Source organism: Rhizoctonia solani, chromosome 3 (assembly GCF_016906535.1).
Source record: "Rhizoctonia solani chromosome 3, complete sequence".
Lineage (NCBI taxonomy): Eukaryota > Fungi > Basidiomycota > Agaricomycetes > Cantharellales > Ceratobasidiaceae > Rhizoctonia > Rhizoctonia solani.
Genome location: NC_057372.1, coordinates 2,790,194 through 2,805,111, shown reverse-complemented (window position 1 = coordinate 2,805,111; position 14,918 = coordinate 2,790,194). Strand labels below are relative to the sequence as shown.

The 14,918-nt window shown below is 45.6% G+C and overlaps 3 protein-coding genes across 3 annotated transcripts; 2 read left to right on the top strand and 1 right to left on the bottom strand.

Moving 5' to 3' along the window:
* Positions 1–128: 128 nt before the first annotated feature.
* RhiXN_03303 (ribosomal protein L24e) lies at positions 129–810 on the bottom strand (the record flags this gene model as incomplete). Its single annotated transcript, XM_043323120.1, has 4 exons — positions 129–539; positions 597–669; positions 717–734; positions 788–810. The coding sequence occupies 4 exons, from the start codon at positions 808–810 to the stop codon at positions 129–131; spliced, it is 525 nt and encodes a 174-aa protein (XP_043178616.1).
* Positions 811–4,205: 3,395 nt separating this feature from the next.
* RhiXN_03302 (ABC transporter) lies at positions 4,206–9,724 on the top strand (the record flags this gene model as incomplete). Its single annotated transcript, XM_043323119.1, has 15 exons — positions 4,206–4,322; positions 4,382–4,397; positions 4,447–4,551; positions 4,606–4,791; positions 4,843–5,035; positions 5,091–5,199; positions 5,262–5,414; positions 5,471–5,871; positions 5,932–5,957; positions 6,008–6,570; positions 6,620–6,700; positions 6,753–6,995; positions 9,151–9,239; positions 9,296–9,401; positions 9,455–9,724. 15 exons carry the CDS (start codon positions 4,206–4,208, stop codon positions 9,722–9,724), a joined length of 2,658 nt encoding a protein of 885 aa, XP_043178615.1.
* A 1,126-nt stretch (positions 9,725–10,850) lies between these two features.
* Positions 10,851–14,086, top strand: RhiXN_03301 (exosome complex component RRP41; the record flags this gene model as incomplete). Its single annotated transcript, XM_043323118.1, has 12 exons — positions 10,851–11,025; positions 11,082–11,206; positions 11,262–11,339; positions 11,391–11,476; positions 11,542–11,578; positions 11,632–11,720; positions 11,770–11,875; positions 11,928–12,284; positions 12,336–12,374; positions 13,233–13,507; positions 13,565–13,815; positions 13,845–14,086. The coding sequence occupies 12 exons, from the start codon at positions 10,851–10,853 to the stop codon at positions 14,084–14,086; spliced, it is 1,860 nt and encodes a 619-aa protein (XP_043178614.1).
* Between the last annotated feature and the right edge of the window lie 832 nt (positions 14,087–14,918).

Below are 14,918 nucleotides of genomic sequence, written 5' to 3'. Positions count from 1 at the left end.
TCGGTTTGATTGCTGCTCGCACTGTACAGTCCAGTTCACAATGTAACATATCACATGCATTTAAAGCGAGCAAACAAACAGCATAATATAAACCTACATCCGATGAAATCCAAGTAGCCCAATCCCATTTAATCGACATCCATACTCATACTCATACTCATGCCCCCTCCTGGTACAAGAGCACTCTTCTTTTTTCTTGGTGCCGACTTGGTGGCAATTTTGACTTTTTCTTGTAAGACCACCTTTTGGATTGGCTCCACTAGGTCGTCTAGCGTAACTTCGGCCGTCTCTTCCTCTTCTTCCTGATCCTCTTTCTCTACTGTCATGTTTGTATCCTTCTTGCTTGCTGCCAGTCTCTTTCGCATCCTCGCCGCCAACAGCTTCTCTCTTGCCACCGCCATACGAGCCTTCCAGAATGCCCTCTCGCGTTTGGCACGAACCTCGGTAACTCGCTGTATGGCCTTGAGAGTTGTTTGCACAAGTTCTCGGTTGTAGCGGACCGGAATATTGCGCCTCTTTTCGAATTCGAATGTAGAGTCCTATACGAATGAAATTAAAAACTTTACCGCAGCCTCAGTTAGTGCAAAATTGCTTACAATAGTCATCTCTTTTCCAGCCGCTTTTCGGAATGCCTTTGTCCACTTCACTTTACGTGGGTTACGCTTCATTCTAGAAGAGCATGAGCATACACATATCGTCGGACAGATGCCACCTACTTGAAGTTCTTGTGGCATCTAAAAAGCTAGTCAGCCGGAATACCCACCCTTAACACAGTAAAATTACCCACTTGGACGAGCAGAACCTGAACATCTTCGCATCGTTGCGCACAAAGGCCGTGCCTTGACAAAATCAATTGTAATGGTCCGTCTCATTTCTATTTCGACTTACCATGGCCAGGATAGACGTTTGTTGAACAAAAATAACACTTTCAACCCTCATGGTTTCTGGGGCTGGCGGTGGAAAGAGAAATCTTCGATAAAACTAACACAGCCACAAGGACGATCGGCTACGATTTGCAATTAAGTTATCGGCCATATGGTCATGCACTCATTTATCTCGACAGTTAACCCAATTCAGGTAGGACTGTTAATTAGAATAACTTCACTATTTTGTACAGAAACTTTATTAGTTATTCAATATATGTACTGCTAAAACGCAATCCCCGCGTCATTGCAATCCCCACAATAGTACATGTCATAACGTGACCCAACTCCAGAGGACTGAAGTGGAAAACCGATACTTTAGTATATACCGTGTGGGCCACCATACTCGCATACTTACTTCGGTTACATTACCTAGTAAAAACTTATAAACATTGCTTGAATTAGCAAAGGACAGCTCCGTATGTATATGCACCTTGTTGGTGCCGTCTATATTCCCATGTTAGCCATAATTTTTATAAACAAGGAATACTGTCAGATCAAACTTGAAAGTGGCGGGGAGACACCAATTTCTCTCGTACGGCACTTATTGGTACATCTGAATCAACCAGACGAAAGCGAGTCATTAATATGCCTATGTTCGGCTTGCATCCTCAGGTCTCAAGGCTCTCTGATATAGAATGTAAAGAACTAACACACTGGAGAACGGTGTAAGAAATTATCATCGTGACGGGACCTTTGTACTATTGGGTCAGGCCTTTGCAAATCGAGACGTATAAAGCCAATTCGTATGTTGTGACTCCGGATCCGTCCTCAAATGGGTCGTCCTGCTGGGATGGTTCGTCTAGCATCTCCGAGAGGTCCCGGTTCACGGCAACAGCATGGGCCGCCCCTGGCTGGGGGCTGGCGATGTTACCAATGGATGAGTATGTACCGATCTATCCCAAGAACAGGTGGATTCATCCGGCCCTTGTAGAGCCCAATATAAACCAGCAGCGTTGGTAACTAACTATAGTCAGACCATCAGTATGGACATATTCACCAGTAGGTAATTCCCTTACGTCAACTACGCAACTCCCAAAACAGACCCAGATTGCTTCATTTCCGTTCAGTATATAGATGACAGCACAATTGGTAACTGTCGTTACAAGTGAGATCAATGATGCCCTGGTACGTGAGTGCGTGCGTTTAGACAGTGAGTATCACACTTCACTGAGATCTCTCACACCGTGGATCTGATTGCGATGGTCTTAATCCAGGCGCTTCGGATGGTCAATCTGACCAGAGGTATTACAAACATACCGGTCAGAAAGAGCTGAAAAATTGAAAGACGTTGATGCTACTTAATTTTACGAATGGATACACACCTACATTGATGCTGATATCGTATGCAGGCAAAAGTACAGAACTATAGGGTACCACGTAAACCAATATATATATCCAAGAAATTTTTCTGAGCTTACGATAGCCGATCAAATCCAAGGACACAGTAACCATTATGAATGTAGTGAACCACCCGAGGGATTATCACAATCCCGACCACGCAGAGTAACTAGACCGTATTTCTTCAGTATATGGAAAGCTATGATACAACTGACTTACCGGCAGTACCAAGGAGATGCAAAAAATATAAATAGACGATTGCCATCTTTGGTGTGAGGCTCCCCATACAGCGCGAACCTATTGCATTTTCATCCCAGCATTTTTACGTCAATTAATTCTATCGACTATTGAGTCCGTAAAGCGCACCCTCTCAGTCAAACAAAGGTGAATCAAAACTTTTTCGGTGGTATAAAGTAAGACGCATAAGTGGATGCCGAGCGAACACCTATGCGGGCTATGGTGTCGCGAAGCTCCGTATAGCAGTGCGCCGGCTGTGGCAATAATCGAAATCAATCAGAAGGGCCTGATAGGATCGATGTACCGTACTCATTAATATATATAGCCAGGAATTAAGTAGAACCAGCAAGAAGCAAATTCGTGCCCATGTCATAGTTTTCCATCCTTTCTTGGTCCACAGACGGTACTTCTTAGACACTCGAGCCATACACCAGGTGATGATCGTAGTCCCTAGCAAGTAAGCGAGCGCAGAGAGGTTCAGCATTGCCGCACTTGGCTCAGACGGAAGCGTTGCGTCCATGCTTGAGGCTGAAAGGTAAACTGGCACAGCGGGTTGGCGAGTAGCATTACTCTTATAGAACAGGGGGCGCCTAATGAGCAATCGGAATGGTCCAGCTGATGAAAAGCAGTCGTGCAGATCGTAGAATACAGTGGCATGTTGTATAAGGGTGTGGAAATCTGACCACCACAACCCACCGCAATTCTGGTTCTTAAGTCGTACTCTGAAGATGGCAACCTTGTGCCGAGTTCCGGTCTACTCTACGGAGACCCGAAAACCTCCGGGGCGCTCACTCACTCGTAAAGGTGAGCGAGTATTTTGGAGCATGAAACATGACGCTCCGAAGTGCTCGTGGGACGCTCCGGGTCCGGTAGGATCCAAATGAGCAGGTCCCCAAAACCTGAGCATTCTGGAGCACTCCAGGGGTTTTCGGGTCCCGTAGAGCAAATAATAAACAACCGCCCACAACGACCAAATTGCGCTGACCAAGGTTGTGGAGCTCACAGAGAATCTTGCAGCGCCACCAAGCGCCGCGACTTAGTGGTTTTGGCGGAGAAGAGCTGGCTTTATGTCTTTTAATCCACGTCATCAATTCAGTCTAGAGCTATGCATCACTCAAATATTGAAATTGAATGCGATTTTATATAAGGATAATAAGTTTATTGCCTGGGATCTAGAAAGTGATTCCTCTGGTAAACCATCGTGGTAGCCTTTACGATCAATCATCCTTACGATTATCGTAAGTCCGACTCTGTTGCCCGAGAATCATGCTTCAACGAACGGAGGTGATTAATGAAACGTGTTGCTCATTGCGGATCGTGAAATAGAAATACCGTCGAGTGGCAGACCTTTCTGTTTCGAGTATGCGATCCAGTTAGAAGAAAAAAGACACGAGGGATTTTTCCCCGCGAGTGATGATTGTATTTGGAAGTTCAGTCTTCGGATCATGATAACGTGATACAAGCGGTAAGAGGCTCCGGTACCGAACGAGTCACAGCCGGGTATCTCTCCACAATAGATTCGAGAAGACACCCGAGTCAGTTACTGTTGACCGCGTGTTCGACACGAGCAACATATCTTCCATGATTCGACACACGCGGGGGTATAAGGAAGAACTTCACAACCAAACTAATGCAGCCAATTACCCCCTGCCCCTGTGCAACAACATTATATCATTAAGACTCTAACCAATTCATTACCGAGTTATGTCTGGAACAAAATCAAAAACCTCTAAGTCTTCAAAGTCTGACTCTGGGCAGATCGTTGCAACCTCCCAGACTTCGCGATTTCATGTCGATACTTTGACTACCTTGTCCAGAGAAGTAAGTGTTCTACTACTCAATTCAATATCAGCGGGCCAACCAAGTGTCGTTGTGTGTAGATCGATTTGCACCAAGGTAAGGATGCGAGAAGGGGACAAGCATAATTGCTAACCGCTTTTTTTAGTTAATATCTCCATCGGTATTCGGGATATTCTGATTGACGCTCACTTGCGCCTCAAAACAGGTGTAAAATATGGGCTAGTTGGTCGCAACGGCCAAGGAAAATCAAGTACGTCGATCTATCAATATAAACTTGTCGTCTCATATGACACGTTACCGCCAGCCATCTTGAAGGCTATTGCCGATAAGATTATCCCCGGAATCCCAGAAAACCTGCGAATTCTTTTGGTGGGACAGGTTGAAGGTGCTTTGAGTCTTTTTTCGGACGAAGACAAAGAACAACCGACGGTGGTGCAAGTGGTAGTTCGAAGTGATTCACGTCGAGAGACGGCTTTGTGGGAACACAAGAGTAAGCAGAGACAGAGGTGCTCCTGTAGATTCATTTTGAGAATTATCCTAGTATTATCGACCGGGCTGGAATCTGATTCCGAGGTCCAGCTGCTGGAAGCAGTGGTTACTTTACGCCATGCAAGAGCACTGAAAGAATTAGAACTGGCACAGAAAATTGCTGCAAAACGCAGTGGTGCACGAGGAGCTGATGCCCGCAAGCAACTCTTGGTATGCGAAAAGCAAGTTGCTGATCTGGAAGCAGAGTGAGTTGACCGTGATTATGGAAAAAGAGTGCGCTAACCGAGCCCTGTGCATTAGGTTGAATTCGGTTAAACAAAAAGTCACTGAAATTACTTCAGAGCTCACTGCTGCTACACATGCGACGGCAAACGAATTAATTTCAGAGATCCAAGGCACACTAGAAGCTGTATGTCATTTGAATTTTGGGTCTAGGCCGGTTTATGTATAGCCAACGCTCGTATTTTTCAGATCAACGCCGAAGCAACGGAATCGAACGTCAGAGTAATCCTACTAGGACTTGGTTTCTCTTCAGAGCAACTTGATGATCCGTACACTTCTTTAAGTGGAGGATGGCGATCGCGTTGCACCCTCGGAAGTGCACTTCTACAAAAGCCTGATCTGGTGACCACCTACCCCACCAAATGACCTTTTATTTTCACTAATCATGGTACTCCCAGCTAATTCTAGACGAACCAACTAACTATCTCGACATCCCATCAGTAGTATGGCTGCAAAATTATTTAACGGAACTCGAAGACACCACGATTTTAGTTGTAGCCCATGATCGGGACTTTCTGGACGAAGCAACGGAGGAAACCATCATACTCCGTGAGCAGAAATTGGCATATCACGAGGGCGCAATTTCAGCCTGCGAACGCGCTGGAGCGAAAAAACGAAAGTCCAAAGTTCGAATGAAAGACGCTTTAGATAAGAAACGTGAGGCTATTGAGAAGACCATTGCCGAGGGCGCACGTGCTGCCAGAAAGACTGGTGACGAGAACAAGGCAAGGATGGTCAAGAGTCGACAGAAGAAACTTGACAATCGTTGGGGGGCTGAAGTCAACGACAAGGGACACAAGTGCGTGCTCCGCTGGCTAATATCTCACACAATGCCGACCTAAATGTACACATAAATCAGGTTTAAGCTCAATCGAGACCTCGGGGGTAAGAATAATTAGAATGTATGACTTTTGTATTTGACTATCATTGTCCAGGGTTTCACCTCACATCTCGAGCTGAGATAGAAATCGAGAGCATCGATCCACCTGTCAATCTGCCCTTCCCAGACCCTGAAGATCTTCGGTTCCCTGGAACACTGTGTTCTGCTGCGAACGTCACATACCGATACTCTAAGGCAGGCCCGATAATTTTGGACGACGTAACTATTACAGTGCATCCGGGGGATCGGGTGGGCCTGGTTGGGAAGAATGGGGAGGGAAAATCTACTCTGGTCAAGATGTTAATCGGACAACTAAAGCCTACGAAAGGAGTTGTCGAAAGGCATCCACGACTTCGCATCGGGTATGGATTCTCGATAGTTAGCGCGTATGATTACTTCGAGCTGAATGACTTTAGATATTACTCACAACACTCTGTGGAGGAGCTTACTGACCCTAAAGTTGGTGCCGTCTCCTCCGTCGTCCACTTTATTGAAGAGTCGAAGAATCGTCATGGTATTGTTATCGATGACGGAACCGCGAGAGGATTCCTGGGAAGCTTTGGTCTACAAGGCCGCATTGCTACCAACCCAATCAGCACCCTTTCGGGCGGACAGAAGGTATTCTAATGTTCATGATGGATCTATGTGGGTCTAACATTAGATTCAGGTCCGATTGGCCCTGGCGCTTATAGTCTACCCCGCCCCAGACCTTCTAGTTCTGGATGAAGTGTCGACCCATCTTGACATGGTATGGACTGCATTCATGACTCACACGTGGATATTCATAGGTTGTTCTATAGGATACAAATGTGGGACTGATGCGTGCACTTCGTAGATTCAAAGGCGCTGTGCTACTTGTTAGTCACGACCGTCATCTTATCCGTTGTGTAATCGAAGGTGACCCACTGATTCCCGAGGGAGATGAACTAAGCGACGGTGAGGAGGACGAGACATCTGACACAGACGATCCGGTAAAAACTGGAGTGGTGTACCGAGTAGGACCGAAAGGTAAATTACGAAAGCTTGAAAATGGGGTGAACCAGGTGAAGTAGTTTCATCTCCGCCATTGTTGCATACAACCAGGACTGACCTATTTGTAAAGTATGTTGCAGACATTCAGAAGCGGTTAAAGTAGTGGTGCTCTCTGTGGGGTCCGTCAGGTTGTGAAGTATATCAAATATGTACCATAGTGGGAGCTTGGGGTTGAATCATTTCGATGGACAAGCCTAAACTAAAAGCACTTTTTGGCTAAGTACTTGATTCCATTAAACATGGATCCGCCAGTACAAGAGGGTCACGTAATCGTAGACATTTGGATTTTGCTACAGATCAATTGTCACGATCCATTCAAAAACTCACGACTGTGTCCGGCCTGAGATATCACCAATCATCAATAGAACACCTTTATTTCTGCTGCAAGAAGGGAGCATATCGTCTCAAACTGGGCTAGACAAATATATCTTTGGGCATTTCATGTGAAACGATGCACATCGAGCCGATGGATCATCATTTACCCGAACTTGGATAACCTTGGCGCAACGGAACCAGATCGGTGTGCAGTCAACTTTCTCGACTCTCAAGTTGATAGTGCAAGTTTGCGCTAAAACCGAGTTTATACTACGCTCTATCCAGTCCTAAGCAATTCAGGCACTATCAATCAATTGCAGCCATGGGAGTTTCTAGTAGAGGGGGCTGACTGAATTGGTTTCAATACAATAAATCAAGCTATGTATCTAAAGATAATCCTGACTCTAAATGCAACCGTCTACAACTCGACGGGCTCGGGGATAAAGGCGTGCATGCTGTAGCAGAATGTCTTTAATTAGAAGGATTCATAAATCATAATGGGTACTTTCTGACATGCCGGACATGTGCAAGATTCTTTAGACACGTTTAATATGTCTGGCTGGCTCATTGCAAATATATGTGGGCAGTGTCCTCTCCGAAACATTCCCGGAACTAAAAGCCTAAACGTTCATCAGAGCAATCAAGTATACAAGAACACTTGGACGGCGAGTAGCTTCCTCTGAGAGCGGGCAAGCGACTAGTGTGAGAGCAAGCGGGTGTAAATACTACGGTGTTGTAATAACCGAATGTTCAGTGGATGCATGCATACTTCATTGAGCAATTACTCATTTTATCAACCCAGTAATTATATGAAATTTCAAAATCAGCCGAAGTATATTTGCTCTCGAAGAGGTATTGAAACCACACACATCACTACATTGACGAAAGATAGGGTTGCGGCGGCAGATTCCGATGCCCTTGAATAACACCCTTTTTATGATACAACCTACGGCATCTCATCTCATCAGTTGCGCTACCCCGTTTGTTCGCTAGGTGCCCCTGTTCTATAAAAGTGAAGCTGCTTGCTAGCCCACTGCGCCAGTTTACCCTTCAGCCTCGAGCATGGACGCAATGCTTCCGCCTGAGCCAAGTGCGGCAATGCTGAACCTCTCTGCGCTTGCTTACTTGCTAGGGACTACGATCATCACCTGGTGTATGGCTCGAGTGTCTGAGAAGTACCATCTGTGGACCAAGAAGGCATGGAAAACTATGACATGGGCACGAATCTGCTTCCTTTTGGTTTTGCTAGACTCTTGGCTTTATTTGATAACGTGTACGCGCATCTCAATCATTGGCCGCCATAATGCTGAATTAATGTGTAGCTGGCGTACTATTATATGGGGCTCCTCACCGACATGGCCCCAAGAGATGCTCGGTTGGCATTCTCCTCTGCCTCTTGCTTTACAACTCCAGCAAAGGTCTAGTTTACCTCTTTTTGATCGAGAGGGCAAGTTGAACAAATTTTGTTATTATCTTGTTTTGTTAAACCCCTACAGGTCCGTGTCGTTTGGAACCCCTCGGGTCCAAGGTGGTGTTCCCCTGTTTATATACTGTGCGTTTTGTTACTGCTTCCAGTAAGTATTACAATTTGACTACAAACAGATCAGTAAAGCTTGTGTTAGCTTTTTGGTGTGCTTTCAGGTGTCATGATTCCTCGAGCGGTTCATTATGTCCATAACGGGTACTGCGTTCTTGGGATTAATCGAATATCGTAAGGCCTATTGTCATTATACTGGATCATGGCTATTTATACGCTATGAATTAGCTCCGTTTTTCTACTCACTTACGATATCTGTGTCAATGTGAGTATATATTGGTTACTGGGTCATCCTTGGTTAATGTTTTTACTAGCTCTTTTTGACTGGAATGTTCGTCGTCCCCTTGATACGATCCACTATTCGTAGTACATGGCTCAAGACTGTGGCAATCAGATCCTCTGTGTGAGTCGGGTTTCAGTCATTGTTAGCCACCCGGCTAAACACATGTATTTATGTAGCGCATCAGTGATGGCACTAATCACTACGTCTACTAATATTGCTGTTAGTTATGTACTAGATGGTAAAGAAGCAATATGGGTTTGCCTTGGAGGCTGTGCGACTGATGTATGTCTAATCACATACAGGTAGTTGCACTGACGTTGACCATTGTTCTATAGTTAGTTATCAATGCTATCATCCTATATTGGGCTATACAAGGGCCCGATGAATCGTCCGAATCTCGGGATAAATCAATATATACATCACCCATTGGTGACATCACGTTTCGATGGGGCGTTGCCGATGGTCATGATCAACTGAGATCTCCTGGTTCCTCCCTACGAGACAACGTTTCAGAGGCAACAGTCGCAGTTCCTACCATGAGCCTCCCACCTCTAGAAAAGCCTGGACCGCTAATAAGACCGGAGAGGTCCCGTGCATCGTTGTAACGGGGTCTTTGGGATATTGGTGACTTTTATATATATTCGTTGTAGACAAGCCTTCAGGATTCGGGAATGTTAGCGACCCAGCTACCTGCAAACTGTACTCACTAATAAACATAATTATCACAGAAATCCACACCGGCACCCCCCATTCGTCAAGTTTAGATGAAACAGGGGCTATGATAGCCCACATCTACTGGGAAAATTTACGCATTCTTTGGCTTGTTGGTAAGATCCCCGTCATCTCTGGTTCTAATCCAATGAACAGATTTAATATACTTCCATAAGTGGTTAGCCGGAGTTCCTTTCACATATTTTCATCCTGATGAATATGCACGGCCCCAATTAATTACCGTTGAAGGCAGAGCAGCCTAAATAGAAAAATCCAACAATCTGCGGGCTTCTGAGCAAGTTCAGTGCAGGAAATCTTAAGCTTAAGCCAGGTTGATCCATCTTCGGTAATGTAATATTCATAGCAGTGGTACCCAATTATCGTCTTGTCTACGGCTCATCACGCATATATCGAGAGCCCGAAAGTTTGGATCTCAACAGCAAAAATCGGGGTGTTTGGTTTCCGGCACTCCTACTGAACTAAAATGGCTGTTAGGTACTCATTCTTTTCACGATCCTAGTTCGCGAAGACTACCAAAAACGGTCACCCAAGATCCACTCTGGGTATGGTTCATCGATCAACTATGATTGGCCGGCTACGGCCGTTTGCTCCACAACTGACGATTAGAAGATCGAGGCATCAAGATGCAGAAGAGTCAAACAAGGCTGGTGCTAAGTAACGATCCAGGTAACCGTTAATGTAAATATGATTGTATCACACCCAGTGAAAGGGCAGGCATAGTTTGACCTACTCGGCCCTCAGCCATGCGGCATCCTTTGGTCTAAACCGATTATAAACGGGTGTTCTAGCTTATTTCATCTACGCTGTCAGTGTAGATGATCACCACGGAGATTGGAAATAAATTCAGGAACGTGGATTGGGAGACATATATACCACCCAGGTAGTGCTCCACACGCATGTGTTTCTCTTCGACTCTGCGACTGGATGTGACCTTGCTTTTCTTTTGTGAAAAGAGCTATCGTCCTCAGGATGGGACCCTCATTTGAACCTAACGCGGTAATGCTCAACCTCTCGGCACTCTCTTTCTTGCTTGGAATCACTACTGTTACGTGGTGTATTACCCGCTCCCTAGAAGAACACCAACTATGCCCCCCCAAAGCTTGGGCCAATATGCCATGGCCACGTTTATGCCTTATTTTTGTCTTATTGAGCTCTTGGATTTACTTGGTATTGAGTGCGTTCTCGCTAAAAGCACGGTGGCTACTAATGCTTATGAATGTGGTTTCTTAGCTGGTGTACTACTATTTGGAGCGCCACCAAGGCACAGTGATACGAGATGCACCCTCGGAACGCTGGCGTGCATCTTGCTATACGGGATTATCAAAGGGTTTATTTATCTCTGCTTGGTTGAGCGGGTAGGCTTTGGAGATACTCTGCACGGTGTAACCCGCTAATGCCCAACTTGTCAAGGTTCATGCTGTTTGGAGCAATGGACGACGGAGGTGGCATTCCCCTGCATATCGCTTTTGCATTGTCTTGTTGATCCCAGTTAGTTTACTAATCAATGGCCCTAGAATATCTTTCTGATATTGTATTTAGCTTGGTGGGATCGCTGGATTTATGGTAGCTCAAGGGATTCACTATTTGCGCGACGGATACTGCATATTAGGTATCAAACATACTGCGTAAGTCCATGATTCGCATTTGGTCTTTTGTAAGCCGCTAATATAGATTTTTTATCTCCTAATAGAGAAATTATATTCTTGTCTTATGATATCGCTTTAAACGTGGGTATACTTGAATCCGGACCTTAATAATGAGTTTAGTAACCTATCTGTAGATCTTCTTGACATTCTTATTTGTCGCTCCGCTCGTTCGATCTACTATTCGGAGCGCTCGACTCAAGGTAATAGCAACCAAAGCAATGGTGTTAGTACATATACACGCGTAGTTTCTATCCTCTGATGATCGTTTACAGCGCAACAACCGTAGGCCTGATAACTACAATTATCAACGGATTTACTCTTTTTTCACTGGGCGGGGAAGAAGTCGTTTGGGTGTGCCTGGGAGCTTGTGCGATTGACGTGAGAGATCTGTGGGTGATTTCTTGGCCTCGACTGATTATTTTTGTGATAGGTTGTTATCAATGCCGTTGCTATGTACTGGGCCATGAAAAGCCCGCCCAAGCCCAGCGAATCCATCCACTTGTCGCCCCTTTCTCTAAGTGGGAGTGTCCGGGCTCCACCACGCAAAGACTTTGCCGGGGACTTTGCTGGGACTCAAGACAAATCTACAGTCTCGTCCATAAAGCCGAGCTACGGGAGATTACAAATATTATCTCGTGGAACAATTACTACATCCTCTACATCCATACCTGTGATTGAGGTGCCGCAGCCAACGATGCCAAACCCACGCCATGTCGACCTCTACGGTGAAATCCCATCGGGAAGTCGACTTTCCTTGTCGCTGTCTGCAGAACAGAAAAGTGATAGTGTGAGTAGTCATTTCAGATTTTCCCGCAGCGAGCTAAATCTGCTCATACAGATCAAGGGAATGGATATATCTTTAAAGGAAATGGGGTTGGTAAAGAGCCACGCCAATGACTCTGAGATATATGGGTGGAAAGTTGGGCACGCCACCTCCAAATAAAATTAAAGAGCCTTTTCCGAATATTATTTTGTATACTTTTGGAATTTTTTCAGAGCGCTTTTTTCGCATACACACTCTCGCTTTACAGATTTTTCATGTATTTTCGATATAGTGGGCCTTTGGACATACATATATGTTATTTGTGTGATTGAAGGCTCCATGGGCATAAAACACAACTCGACCTAAATGAAGTGATGTTTCTCCTTGTATATGATTATTCATTGCTGGATATGCATTGGCTAGCATCCCAAATAACCTCTGCATTTAGGAGAGTGAAATAAAAATACACGGTGTAACGCGCAGCATGAAATGGAGCAGGTAAAGAAAATCTTCTAGAAGGGTTCAAGCCGGACCTAACTCTATTGGGGTTTGCTCGCGTGGTCCGGGACTGCTTCAACAATGTATGGTGACATTCGGAACGAAAGGCATGTCACAGAAGCAAAAAGACCTTCAACTCCCTCATGAGCTATTTCAGCTAAAGACGTCAGTCTATTGATATTTGAAAATTGCCACTCATTTCTGCCAGTTTGGGCAGCTCGATTAGGATAGTTACATCACGTGACAACTGGGTATTAATTTTATTCCACAACCTCCGACTCTTATTGCAGTTTATTCATAAGTGTCATAAACTGATCTGAGTCAAGCACAAGATCTACTCTGTCCCTTTTCACCTGCGTACCTCGATCGGTTTACTGAAGGGTGTCCCCAAGTCAAGTCAAGTCATCAAGTAAATTTAGTATGGTAAACCTATACATTTCCTGCCCATCTTACTTACGCCAATTTCATCTGCAGTCTCGGGTAGAAATCATCAATGATGGTGGGTATCGAGCCGATGGACGCAAAGCTAGGGAGCTACGTTCGATTACCATTGAGCTGTCACCACACCCCACAGCTGATGGATCTGCCACCGTTTCACATGGGTTGACGACAGTAAACGTTTGCGTCTTTGGTCCGCGCGAAGCAAAGAATCGATCTCAGACTATGCATGACAAGGCCCTTATCAATGTTGAGATTTCCGAGGCGGCGTTCAGTAGTAGTGAAAGACGAAAGAGGGGTAGAAATGACAAGTGAGCGGTTTTGATTTGCTCTAGCCTGGTGGTGTTGGCACTAACGTATCCCTCAAGGCGGACCCTCGAATTTGCTGCTTCTATTCGCGCAACATTCGAGCCCGTCGTCCAGGTTTCCATCTACCCTCGCTCAGAAATTGACATTTTTGTGCAAGTGCTCCAGCAAGACGGAGGGGTACTCCAAACGGCCATCAACGCAGCGACTTTAGCCCTGATCGACGCTGGGATCGCTCTCACGGATTACGTGTGCGCATGCACAGCCGCGTGCATCGATACCACCGGCCTACTCGACCTGACCAATACGAAGAGTCCGATCTCCCGAATCTGACCTTGGCAGTCTTGCCTCGCTCGAAACGGGTCACGCTGGTCACGATGGAAACTCGCTTGCACGTCGAGCGATTCGACCAGATCTTCAAATTGGCATTGTTGGCAGGGGACATTTTACACGAACGGATGAGGGCGGCTATCCGTGAGCGCACTGGAAAATTGGTTCAGAGTATGACTGTGGGCGGGATTGCGCCTGCAGTGGAGAACAAGGAAGAGGCTTCAGGTGATGTCGAGATGTATAATCCCTCGTGAATTCCACTTTTCATGGTGCCTTTCACCAAATGTATTCATCCATGAGCGATTCGATTTTCTCGAGCGCAAAATTTATAGGGGTATTATTGATTGGCGAGCGTAAAATCGGGTCTTAAATGGGAATTGAACGCAGCCATTGAGTTTTCACCTTGAATTCATATTCGGTTGAACTCGAAAGTTTCAAACGTTAAAATGACCCGTCCATAGTTGTCTGGATTGCATACGACCCGATATTAAAAATACATCATAGGATTGCCCGCGCATATGTCATTCACTCAAACTCAAACCCACTTGGCTCTGCCAAACAAAAAAACGACGTCATGCTCTCCTGGCCTAAAATATTGAGTTGGCAAAGTTACCGGAGCTGGATTATGACAACTCGCCTGCAGGAGCTCTGAGGAATACAATTATAGTCTCGGTAAACCTACTCTAGGGATAGGCTTTATCGCTACCAGCCCAAGCCCAGGCCCATCAGGTTAATACAACACTACGTCATGTATGAGCACACATGCATCCGCTCACCGGGACTCGGCCGCCCGGGCCTGAACTAGTAATATCAAAGGTATACAATCAACCAGGTATCTTCTCGAACCAAAAGCGCGGGTATATACGTCTCTATGCAACACTCAAGGAGGGAAGTGAGGTGATGGAAAGATATCCAACAACCAAGAAAAGAAAGACGGGCGCAAATCGAGCGCGGGATAAATCTAATTGGACGTTTGAAGTTGGAAAGGAATGTCTGAGGGGTATATGCGTCCAGTGGCAGAAAGCCGGGTTATATATACCTCGCCCTCTCTGCTTGGAGCCCTTTGACCAGGTTCTCCTGTCAAGA